We start from the raw sequence: 13,656 nt of genomic DNA, 5'->3' as shown, positions 1-13,656 counted from the left end.
CAGGACTAAATAAGTTTCTATAAATTTGATATTATTCGTCCCACTAGTAGTACACTACACAGTAAAAACACTTTTAGAGAAAGAGCAGATGCGATTTTTTTAATTTGAGTTTATTGTCTAAAAATAATGCACTACGAAATAGCTGTGTTCTCGGGCCAAATACAAAAATAAAATCAATTACCTCTAGTTCAATAACAATATGAAGATCCCTGGTCACAATATAGAATTGTGAACGGAAACAGTGAATTTATCAAAAAGACAACAACTCGATCAAAGAGTAGAAAAAAGCCCATGGTCACTACATTGATCGTATATCATATTCTTTATCTTTTACAGTTTTTAAGAAAACACATAAAACATAACAAAATAATGCGGAATTGCAAAATTGTGCAGTCTAAAAAGATCAACTCGAATCGATATAACGGAATTTGTATATGTTCTTTTCTTCCTGCTGAACCTATTAAATAATTTATGAAGGAAAAGAGAATCAAAACAATAAACAATGATTTTTCTCATTCTCAATACGCTATGAGGACAAGATTCCATAGAAAAAAGGAAGATGTCACAATTTAATCCGTCGGATTCAACGAAAAGAAAATTTGAATTGATTACATTTAACGTAAACAGTAGGACATTGTGTCGTAAAAAATGATGTCACATTAAATTCACAATCCGTCAAATTCAACGTTGTTTGTTTATAAAAACGGTTACATTATTTGTGGTATTGTTCATGTATATGAAGCAGCTCTGACAATTCTCCTTAATGTGTTTCAATTTTATTTTGATTTGCAATGCCGTACATCAACATATAAATAAGGAAGTACCGAAAACATATTTTAATATGCAAATTGTAGGGACTAAGCCTTATTTATAGGATTATTCATTTGATAAAACTTAAACTGAACACATTCCATTGATTACGAATTTGTAAAAAAGATCTTATTGATTCTAAATTCATTCACCCGACGGTCCACAAAACCTGCATACTTATAGGGAGAAATATTATCTTTGACTGAAAATTGTATTTGACAGATACATGTAAAGATAACTAAAGCTTACACGAACAATGCCATCCAGTAAGAAATAAGACATTTATCAAATTGATATGTCACAGTGCACAGCAGCTTTGCATTAAATAAAATTTTAAAACATAATGTTATGAAATATTTGCCATAAAAATCTTTTTTCATATAAAATCTTGTGACATAAGACCGCAAATGTTAATAGTACATGTATCTCCTTATAGAACTATGATGAAGGAAATGATGCAACCCTATTCATGGATTCGCTTTACATCAACTAGATAGGATAAATATTTACACACATATATCCTACAACTGGGAAAATGTATCAATGTATGGCAAAATCATAATAAAGTTATATCGCAAAAGAAAGACGGTTCAAATCTTAAAGCTATGACTGATTTGTGAAAGTTTTTCCGATCCCAATGACTGGAATCACTTCATTTATGATCGTGTTTACAGGACAGGAAGTCAAAAGCAAATCTTGATTTGGAATCCTTTCTTGACACTAATTAACATCGTTATATAGATACAGTAATCTGAAATGAATAATAAAGTCACAATATATTGAAAACATTTTTCAATTATGAAGCCGAGGTTTCTTTTCATCACTGATTTGTACGCAGTGTTTTATTTTCAATAGTTAGTTTATGTAGATATAAATGGATCAAAAATAACTTTTACCTTAAAATGCAACATTTTATTTTTAGAGAATTAAACCCCTGCGTAGCCTGTAACGCTCACAAATTACTGCATCTAAGACCTTTGTCTTTCTTTAACTGAATAAAACAGTCATTCTTTAACTGAATAAAACATTCCACTATACCTTTCACGTTCAATATGTAATGCATCGTAAGTAATAAAAAACTAGCTTAAAGGTATAAAACCACTAATTCATAGCCCCATTTCTTTTTATGATAAATTCTGCAATTTCAAGCATTTGGGGCTACTTTTTCTTCAGTTCAAATAAAGTGGCAGTTAGTTTATGTCAAAACTGTACCTTGTCCTGTCATGTGCTGAAAAAATCAACATACCTTTAATTGCATATTGGAGCGTACTGGTTCCGGGAAGTTTGATGGTACAACAACAGGAACTTCGGATCTGAACAACAGACCAAATGTGCCCTCTTATTGAAATTTTATATACTTCTTTATTATTCAAGTAACACTTTCAACAAGGGTTCTACAGTAACCCCTAGTCCCCAAGCTTTCATTTGATACTAAAACACAAATATTCCCACTTATGACAAAGATACAGCTATGCGTAGAAACTATTTTGTTTAAAATATGTACTACTTTCTTGTATGTTCTTTCCGACCGGGCCTGAATTAGTGGTTCTATACCTAAAAGACATTTTTAACATTGAGTGGTACACTGTAACAAAAGCAGACATTTGACATTTGTTTATTTGTAATGATGGTACTTGGTGTTATTCTAAATTTTATTGTTTATTACTCCGATTTATGCAAGTTGTTTTAAGAGTAAAAAAATCATAGTTAGTGTAATCAAAAGAACGCATCCCACTTTCTATACAAGTTCTTCTTTAAGAGAATATCTAGTGTTGAATTACTTCAAAGAAAAACTTCACAAGATTCAATTTCCTCATTATTTCTGATAAGAAAACGAGAAACGAAAATAATAACCATACGATGTAACATTTTTGTTAAGTATAAGTGATTAGGTCTGCATCTAAATAGCGGAATTTGTATAATTTATTTACATATAATTGGAATTTTAACAGTAAACTAACAGGACTTCAAGAAATAAGGAACAGTCACGACATTATTTGTAATTGGTTTATAGGAATTTATTTGCCTTAGTGACGTTCAATTAATTGCAAATAACTAGGTCGTCAGCGTGTAGACTAACAGTATTAAATTATAACCATTAGTTTTTTGTTCAGTTTTAAATTAGAACTAGCTTAATGTGAAATAAAACCGATTTTGTATAATAGCCTTTATAATGATTGGTCAATTTTTGGCTTACTTTACAGTGTTTAGGTTATTGCCTTTTACATATAAATGCCACTGATGCAATAAGTATATTTTAATGTGTAAGCCATCGGGATAAATAAACTCATCATAGATACCAGGATTTGAAATTTTGTATTTGTGCAAGTCGCGCAGTTCGTCTACAAATAACTCATCAGAGAAACTCGAATCTAAAAAAAAAAAGGATAAAAAGGCCAAATAATGTACGACGTTGATAAGAAGTGATGACCAAAAATTCCTAAAAGTTTTGCCAGATACAGCTAAGATAATCTATTCCTGAGGTAGAAAACCCGGTGCTTTGCTTTTGAGCCAATTGGCCAAAATAATCTGTCATTTGTGCCACAAAACAATATTTCAAATGCGCCAAAATATAAAAATTTCACTTGCGCCAATAATATTGTTAAATATAGGAAGATAGAAAAAAAAGTTATTATTCAAGAGATAATTAAGAATAACTTTAAAACACAGTTTTTGACTGCAACATGTATTTGTGTTGGAACGTTAGAGAGCTAGACAATCAGTATTGATTTGGAGATTGATATATTTATATTATGAAGTTCATATCTGTCAATTGTCTTTGATCTAATTTTCATGATTTTGTGTCTTCTATAGATCAATGCAAATTTATCATAATTGTGAATTTTTATTGCTAGGAGCATCCGACCTTGGACTTATGTTTTCAATTAATGATGAGCTTTAAGTTTATAAAGCGTTGACCAGTTTCTGTTAAAATTAATATTGGGGACTTATTTACTGTTAGTTTAAACATATTTATTTATAGTGGATTGGGAAACAAGTTTTTGCAACTTATATTAATCCCTTTCCACTTTGCGAGTGCGAGTGCTGCCTTGTAGCGGCATTAGCCTGCTCTTTTTCGAAATCTACAAGGGTGTCTTTAACGTGCAAGAGGTATGGCTCTCTCTTAACACGGGTCAGCCCTTTATCGTCCCCTTCCGACGGACTATCATCGTTTCCTCAAGACCATACTCGCAAATGGTGTCAAGGGAGAGCCGAAAATTCAGTCCTTGAAATTTTCATCCTAGACGGGAATCGAACCAGGAACCTTTGTGTTAGTAGTCCGATGCACTAACCACTACACCACGGCTCTTACTTACTGTTTTAGGACTATACTCGTAATCGTCCAAAGTTGGTAATGCTTTCATGACCTTTACCTCATTTCTATTTTTCATTGACAACTTTCAATTCAATGCCAACGTCAACCTCTCAATTACTTCTACGAAGAATCCATGTCAAGTGTACATCTCCTTCTAACTTGTTTCTCTCAATTTTCTTGTTCTTTAAATCATACTGAGGGCAATGATTGTGTCATTTTCTATATTACATTGTGTTTGTTTAAAAGCAATAATCATAGTTTGCTAGGCAATACTGTTCGTTTAATATATGTAGTTTGAGCTAGATTACATACATTTAGTATAGCCAGTTACGTGGGTAATTCAATTCTTAGTCGCCATTGTTGCTATCTATATTTATTAATTATTATAATTCGTTGAAATCTTATTTTTATTTCGGAGGCAATTGATTCGACAGATAAAACATTAAACTTAAAATACAGTTTATAATACAATTAAATGCATGACCTAATTGGTGTTTCTAATTTGCGTGGTTTTGTTAAATATATACCATTCTAGGAACCGATACTACATAAATCAATACTGCGTTAATAAAATAGATTAAAATAACGTCGGAGACTATTAACCGAGTACCAAACTCCTCAGCCAATAATTATATGTAAAGCAAAATTGATAACAGTACGTAATTATACTTACAATATTTCAAACTGAAAAACGAATGAAAGAAAGATAGGATATTGAATACATGATCATTACATATTGATCAAATAAAATCAAATTCAGCAAGTCTCACGGTATTACCGAGATTGTTTATAAGTAGAGCTATTTACCACGCAGCCGATGGTATTACAGAGACGACTGGTATAAAGAGTATCGAAATTAAACCCTTATTTTCCTTCTGTTTATGATGAATTAGGTAAACAGTTCGTTCATCGTTGGTCGATGTCTATCATATTCGCTTTTCGGTATCTTTTTAAATCAAGGTCTTTTGTTTCTCGTTGGAATTGTTTCCCATTTGATAAGCAAGGGGCCAGTTACTTTATGATTTGGGTGTTCATTGTTGATGGACGTATGCTTATTTAGTTACACACACTTCCTTTAGTGTCTGTTGCAATGTTGTCTTATTGAAATCATTCCAAGTCTCTTATTTTATACTAGTAAACATAAAAACGCTCAAATGTATGTGTTTGAACCAGAGTTCGAACTATAGGTCGCATTTATCAGAAAAGTATTAAGTAAGAATTCATAAATGATTGTTCACACAACTAAATTGATGTTCCCTTCTTATCTTTCAATATATAAATCAAAACAAGACCGTATTATTTTTGTTTTGTACAATTTTACATTGTGATGATGCTGTACTAGTTAACATCACTATACTAAATTATTTCGAATCGATTACATTCAAACCAAATCGGATTAATGCAAACTCAGGAATCCTCAAGACTATCATTATCAAATATAGATAATTATACTTTTGGAAATCTTTAAATAACAAGATAGAAGCCTTAAACTTCTTATTATTCAGACTTCAGTACAGTTTTATAGAACTTTTATGCGACGTAGCAGCAATCACTTGTAAAACGAGATCATCAGGCATTAAATACCGATCTTTATGTATTTGCTTCAATACTTTTTTGAATATAAAATGGAAAAATTAAGTTCACGTTGAAGATGTATCATCATTTATGTCGAACGAATACATCTGTAGGTTTTCTAATTTTGAAAATCGAAAAATCGGGCGATAATTACATCGCTTGATTGCTTATATTAGGTAATTATACAAAGCACCCATTCCAAAATAGTGCTGCAAACAGTAGTTTAGTTTTGATGGACTGACTTTTTCAAATAAAATATTACACCTACTTGATAATACATCTGCTATCTTCAAATGTAGTATGCATAACGAAATCACATATCTATATTTTGATGAGATTGGTTATGACTGCACCACTTGGAATTCTTGGTTTAATAAATTCCTTGCCAGTAACATCCCTAGAATAAGTTAATATTGATAGGAAATGCAGGATCTTGAATATCATATCAACTGAAAGATACTCATTATGCAGGCGCTGCTGTTTCACGGTCATTGATCTATACAATTGATTGTACCCTATTCAGATTTGTAACTTTTGACTGAAAGTGGATACACCTTGCAAGCATGAATTGCCTCGAGAATAATATCCTTTACAGGTTTCATGCGACTCTGTTACCTTGCTTTACACCTTCCTAATCGATTTATGAGATAAGAACATCGGTAAACTACTGTTTCCTACGCGTATGAACAGAAAATTGACAGACAAATGACCGCATCAATGAAATATTATGTCAATTTAACACAGTAAGGGGATCTAACAAGGGGTTCTTACAACTCGTTTCGTCTACATAAGACTTATCAATAACATTCAAATTTATAACATTCGATACGCCATCTAAATACAAGTTGAACAGCATATGAAACCCAAAATGCCAAAATATTTCCAAATCTGAACAAGATCATTTCTGCTTCCGAGATCGAAAACTTGGGTGTTTTAATAATTCAAAAATGTTTTCAGAAAATATCCCCATTAATGGTATACAATGCTGACTAATACCATCGCTCGCAGAAGGTGTGCTTTTTACTCGTAGTTGTAAAAACTAATGGAAGAAAACGGATTTATAATTTAATACGCCATTCGCGTTTTTTATTTTAATAATACTCATTAGTGACGACTTGACATAAATCCTATAACATTAAACTATGATGTTAGAGCAACAAAACTATTATTACATTTACCAAAAGTATGTATATAAGTTCAAAATTAAAGTTTGAAAGGCATTTAATTTTACTTTCTTTTTCATAATTGATATTATCTAAAAGTAAAAACGAGTCTCCGTGTTTTATAAAAATCCGGGAAAATTCAATTCAGTTATATCTTTTTTTTAATATGTCATTAGAGTATAAAGAGAATACAAAACATAGACAAATTGATAATGCTATTATTTGCGTTTCAACTGTTTGATAGTTTGTTTCCAATAACAAATTTTAGAATTAGATGCAATTTCCAATTGCTTTTTATGACATCTATGTAACCGTTTTTTCTTCAAATACTATCATTATATGTAAAAGGCAAAATTCCGTATTTGTAAGAATATTGATATATGAGTGAATATGAATTTTAATCAAATGCCTCTTAGAAAACACTTAATCAAAACAATGGGTGTTAAAATTATAACGGAAACGTTAGTAACTTGCCTCATCGATCAAATGAAATTTAAAATTATCTTGCATTCTCTTCAAAAATTTTACTAAAGTTAAATCACATAGAAAGAAATTAAATCCAATTTCATTATCGATTACTATTTAGTTATAAGATTTATTTATCAACCATAAACTTTATTTCTATGTTAGTTAAATCATGAGTGCCTTTGTTAAGCTCATCATAATATTACAACATCAGATTCCCGTACAGAAGGGAAAAAATTGAACTTTTAGCACTTTTAAACGTATCACTGGTATAGACTGATAAGGATTGAACTTTTAGTACTTTTACTATCGCTGTTACAGCTTACCCATTATTGGTTTGCTCATTGTTCCATGCCGTACAGTGATCTTGTCCATGTAAAGCCTAAATTCTTGTCGTTTTGACTCTGTTGAATAGATATCTTATTCTCAATCCAGTAGTCAGCACGTCTGTGTTGACATAAACTATCATTGATATGGTAAAAATTATAAATTAACCGTTTACAAAACTTTGAACTTTTGAAATAGAAGGTTTTTCTACTTTAGATAAACTTAGCTGTAGTTGGCAAAATGTTTAGGCATTTTTGGTCCTCAATGCTCTTCAACATTTTCCTTTTTTGGACTTTTGAAATGACTGCATAATTTGTGCATACGGCCTACATGTATGAAGTCACTCTTTACCGGAAGACATGATTAACTTACTTTTCTTTGGGAAATAGTTGTACCAGTCAGTAATTTACTATTCAATCTGTTGGTTGATAGAGTTGAACGCTTAATCTTTGTCAGTTTTTTTGGACGTTTCACGTGTTTGCCTACCTTTTAGTTCGGTTCTTGTGTTTTAGTATTCATTTCTATCAATTTTGTCTGCTCATGACAAAATTTTGCCCAAAAGAAGGTACGAGCATCACCTTTATATTTCAAAAGTTGTTTTCCTCACGTAGTTTTTTTTTATTCTGTATTTTCATAGTGTTAAACTATACTTTAACTAAGAAAAATTGCATATTTACTGATTATCTTTGATAAAGATGGTCTAATTTTAAAATTTTTATATATTTCTCATCAGGAAATGCGTAGGAAGCAAATAATGTATTCCAAATCCTCCTGTTGAAATGATTGATACGTTCTTAGAAATGACATTAAATATAAGATGATTATGAAGATAATCACTGTACAAAGTTCGGAATATGACAGTTGTTATCTATTCGTGTTTGAGCTTTTGATTTTGTCGTTTGCTTAAGGATTTTCCCTCTAACATATTCAGCAGAGTCTGGTATTTTAGTATTTTTTTCTTTTTACTGACGAATATCGAAATCTATTAGAAGATTTTAAACGAAAGCAAAGAGATTATCTTCATTTTGGTCATTTTGGTAAGACTCACTTGTTTCCTTTTATCCTGTCCTTAGTAATGTTGTTATTTCACTGACAAATTCAAATATGCGGGGTAAAAATATTAATTCACTAGAACAACAGATACTTTTGACTTTCAAAATTTCATATTTCAGCTTTTTAAAAAAAAACATACACCTCTAAATAAGATAATTATTATGAAATAAAAGATCTATCTAATACTGTTGTTTCTTTTGGTCTTTGTCTTATATTTGCAGTTTATTTTCGACTTATGAGTTTGCATATCTCTTTGGTATTTTTCGCGTCTCTATTATAGTATCTAGTCTGTTTCTCAAAATAAACCTTTAATTTAGATTTATATAGGATAAGCATATGCCGGATTTCAGGACAAGATTATATATGCTCTGATATGTTGTATGTGATTTTCTATTGCAAGTGTCTTCCTTCCTTCCTGTATGCTTCCAATTATTAAGAAGTAAAAAGTGTTATTGAAACAATTCTTACATTAGCATACATTTAATATATAGTAGCGACGTGGGGGACAGCTTATATACTACCATAGTGTAAATTGGCACGCTTTCCATGTTTTTCAATAATGATTTTTTTCTCATACTTAATAGACACCTACATGTTTTCAATAATGTCAATATAATGATTACATGTAAACCACATTCTATTTCTAATTCAGGAAAACTTGTCAGTAGCTCAAAACTAGATTCTGTATATGATGATTGCATGAATACCACCTTTGTTTATCAATTCAGGCATACCTGTGAATTCCCGCTCAAAACTAAATTTTGTATTAGTCAGCAGAGCTGGTGTAATAAATTTTAAACCAGGAAGATATTTCAGAATGATAAATTATAAATCCATATTTATATATATAATGGTAGACATTAAAATGTGAAGGTTGCTAATAGATCAGCTTGTAAATTGTGGATTGTTAATAGAATATTAAAACATAACAACAATTTTGACAACTTAATGCATCACCTACAGGTTTTAAACACTGTTAAATACAATAATTACAAGTACAGCACATATTATTTCTAGTTCAGACATACCCATGAATAGTTCAAAACAATAAAACAAATCAAATCGATCAGAATAATGTAATAGTCTTTTAACCAGGGAGATATTTAGCCATTTGCTAACTAAAAGATCACGGAAACAATATTTACTCAACATAATAAATGATATATGTAAAGGGTATGAGAGAATTACGTCTGATTCACGTGGAAGTAATTCATATATATTTTATCTTCACTCTTGTTCTAAAAAGAACAATAACTTTTGATAAAACATGTGTCATTTACTTATTTTTTTCGAAAGTAGTAACACTTTAAAAAGATGTTTTGTAGTTTTGAATTTGGAATGAAATCTTTTTATTGTCTATTTTCCTGTCATCAAATTGTTACCCTATTACTGCTTTGGTATGGCAAAATGAATCGTTGTTCTTTTTTGTCTTTTTCTGGTTTCATTTTCAGAATCTGGACTTTAAGCTGATAAAGGATATCATTTATATTTTTCATGAATATTGGCTTATTTAATGGTTGATAATTACATAATTTAGGTGTAACTATAACTCATATTGAGTAGGATTATGCTTACCTTGATTTCTTGTACGTTTTTGAAAATAAGGACATTTCACTAGAATGCTTGACATATTGATAACAGCGGTATTGCAATATTATGTTGATTGACAAATAATAATAATAATAATAATTGCATGTATGCATTTAGTATATTAATTTGTAGAATAACTTACGGAGTATTTCTTTATTGATACGATTTTACAAATAGTTATTTGGTACAATACTTTAAAGTTGTGTCTTGTTCCTATTTAACAACGGTATTTTTCAATCAAACAAAATTTAAATTTATCAAAAAACAAATCTTTTTTTATTAAACGTGTGCATATCTTTGTATAGTGTCTATAGGTTTAGCAAAACCAAATCCAGCATGGATGGATCCGTCCTAGTATTGTTTCGAAAACTTTCATCTGTTATACATGTACATCACAAAATATCAAGAAAAACTTATATTTGAACAAACTTGATATTTTCGGGCAAGCAGAAAACGGATCAGCGGCAACGCGAACTCTATTACCCTACTTTGGCATCATTAGATCACTGGCAAAAAGGAATTGAAGTTCAACGAAACCAATTTGCTGCGTTTATTGTGCATGCATTTCTTTTTCAACATTGTCTTACTAAAATACATCAAATGTTCCTTCTATTAGCTAAACTTTTTTTATATAATTACAGCATCAGAAAACTCACATGAAGAAAGATGTAAAAGCAGTTGGAGAATTACAGCTGAACTTCATGTTTAATGGAAAATACCAATAAACTTTAGGTTTTCGGACATATTTACCATTCCAAACCATGGCGAACGTAACAGTAAATTATACACTACCGTACATGAACTTTAACAGTCCGTTGCTGTTGATAGTAAAATATTCAAACACATATATGATTCCTTTTATCGTTATGATGGGCGTAGTTGGAAACATTTGCTCCTTCTTGGTTTTCGTCTTCTCAAAACTCAACAAGATATCGACATCAATTTATCTGGCAGCTTTGTCCATATCTGATACAGGGTTTCTACTGTGTGTGTGGATTGGATGGTTTGATATAATTGGTATCAGTTTCTTCCACCAAGAAGGAATATGTCATATAGTGGTTTTTCTAACATATGTTTTCGGTTTCACGTCAGTGTGGTATGTGAACGCCTTTACAGCTGATATGTATGTTGCAGTATTCTATTCATCTCTGGGATCCAAGGTATGTCGTCCAAATTTTGCCAGGAAAGGAGTCGTAGGTTTAACCTCTTTTGCTGTTATTTTCTACCTGTTCTCGTTCTGGACCTCCAAGATTATAACTGCACCTAACGGGAAAAAGAAGTGCGTGTCTGCTCCACAGAACTACGAACAAATGATGATTTTCACCGTGTTGGATACTTTACTCACACTCATTATTCCGTTCTCAATGATTATTTTCATGATCACACGCTTACTGATAGATATCAGCAAATTTTACCGTTCCAACAGCGAACCTAACGAGGAACATTGCCACAGCGAATCCTCCAACTCTTTGACCACGGGGGAACATAATAGCGGCACAACATCATCATCAACTCAACAAGGCATGAAAGCTCAGTCGAAACTGAAAAGAATGATCGTAGTGGTAATTTTGGTGTTTCTTGTTTTGAACTTGCCATGTCACGTGATCAGATTGCAGTCGATATTGCGTAGTGCCTTTGATAACTCTTATCTTACAACAAGAAATGAAATTTTATGGCAGATGTTTTTTCAGATCATATATTACATAAATTTCAGTGTAAATTTTGTTCTCTACAGCGCTTGTGCAAAAAGTTTTCGATCGGCATTAATGCGATTCCCATGGAAAGCATGTGTAGTCAGATGCCATAACTGTTGTCATGGATTCAATAGAATGGCTAGCTATAAAATCAACAGTCACAAAATAAGAGCATCAGATGAAAACGACAATGAACACATTGGTGGCAATGTTCATTCGCGGCTAGTAGATATCCACTTGTCCGAGTTGCATGTTTCCCAGATGCCATCATTTGAATCAGACTTTGTATTGATGTCACCGCCATGCATGTTAAAGGATATTGCAAGTACAACAGAACAAACTCGATTATAAGTGGGACATGTCTTCGAAGATAGCAATAAAACTTTCAAATCGTAGTAGTGTCCTGACAATGTATATACTCATCAAATTTAGCGTCGTATCATCGCAAGTGTCGTAGCATGAAACATGTGATAAGAGTTTCATTTAAAAAGACTTGAATGAGAAACATAAAACATGACAATGTAGCAATCTGATTTATATTTGATACTTTCTTGCTTACTCAAAGCTCAGAGACTCAAAGACTTATATTAATTGTGTAGGAATGTATGCCTGAATCATTGGTAATATCGCAACTAAATTTGAACACCTGCACCTGCCTACCTCTGTGATAAGAATAATACAATAAAAAGTAAATTGTACGTATTAAAATACATTCATGACCTTAGGTGCATTAAGCAATTATTGCTATTATTTCAATCTTTTTTGCATGAAGCTTTTCACTTGTTTCGATACTTACACTATTGACTGTTAGATATGTATCCTACAGTTGGTTATGAAGGTTTATTTATTAAAACGATACAGAAGTATAAAAATTGTAATACGGTATTTTTAATTTTCATATTTAATTAAGTGCCAATAGTTACAAAACAGAAAGAATGATGTAACTCTGGATTATTTGATTACCAGACGAATCTCAAACCAAATCTTGTCTGCTAAAACAAGAATTTTTATGGCAAATGACTGACTCAACGTCCGAACGCTATGACCCCTTAATTTAAACATCTAAAATTATTAAATAACAACTTATATATTGAAATTACATCCTAGTCAGACTTTCAAAAATCAATAGCTGTAGTAAAAGAAAAATTGCTTATTTCAAATAGATATTATACAAACAAAGAATTCTAATTCTGCATAAAAATTGCTTTCTCTAAGCCGTCAAAGTTAGGAAAATGTAAAACGACAGTTGCTGCACATTTGCTGACTTATTTATTCCTAATTTTGTTTTTTTAATACATTCATACAGCAGCACTGACAACTAATTGTTTAATTGTTGTCATGCATTGTTGTAATTAACTGGATTGAGACTGATTGAAGTAGAGGAGTAGTCCATAGTATATCAGATAAAACTAATTTAGAGGTAATTAATTTGCATCGCACATCTAAATATGTCATTCAAAGTAAATAGATAACTGCGCGTAGGGATATTAACAGGCATACATAAAAGGTCTTCAATCTAGAAAAAGAAATTATGTAACTTAAATCGCACCGATGTTTGCACCGATACGAAACTAAAAAAAAACAGTTTTTAGCACTTTTGTCTTCAAATGAAAAATATCATTGATATGATTATAATTATTAATTAAACGTTTACAATATTTTA

At 31.2% G+C, this 13,656-nt stretch overlaps 1 protein-coding gene across 1 annotated transcript; it reads left to right on the top strand.

The window, feature by feature from the left end:
• Window positions 1-10,944: 10,944 nt before the first annotated feature.
• LOC139524295 (thyrotropin-releasing hormone receptor-like) lies at window positions 10,945-12,927 on the top strand. The gene has a single exon (XM_071319040.1). The coding sequence runs from the start codon at window positions 11,061-11,063 to the stop codon at window positions 12,342-12,344; it is 1,284 nt and encodes a 427-aa protein (XP_071175141.1). The 5' UTR covers window positions 10,945-11,060; the 3' UTR covers window positions 12,345-12,927.
• Window positions 12,928-13,656: the final 729 nt, after the last annotated feature.

The sequence above is a fragment of the Mytilus edulis genome, chromosome 1 (genome assembly GCF_963676685.1).
Source record: "Mytilus edulis chromosome 1, xbMytEdul2.2, whole genome shotgun sequence".
In the NCBI taxonomy this organism is placed as follows: Eukaryota; Metazoa; Mollusca; class Bivalvia; order Mytilida; family Mytilidae; genus Mytilus; species Mytilus edulis.
This window is presented reverse-complemented; position numbering and strand designations above follow the sequence as displayed.

What these genes read in the sequence shown, in the direction of transcription:
- LOC139524295 (XM_071319040.1), top strand. Translation starts at nt 11,061, where the DNA reads ATGGCGAACGTAACAGTAAATTATACACTACCGTACATGAACTTTAAC.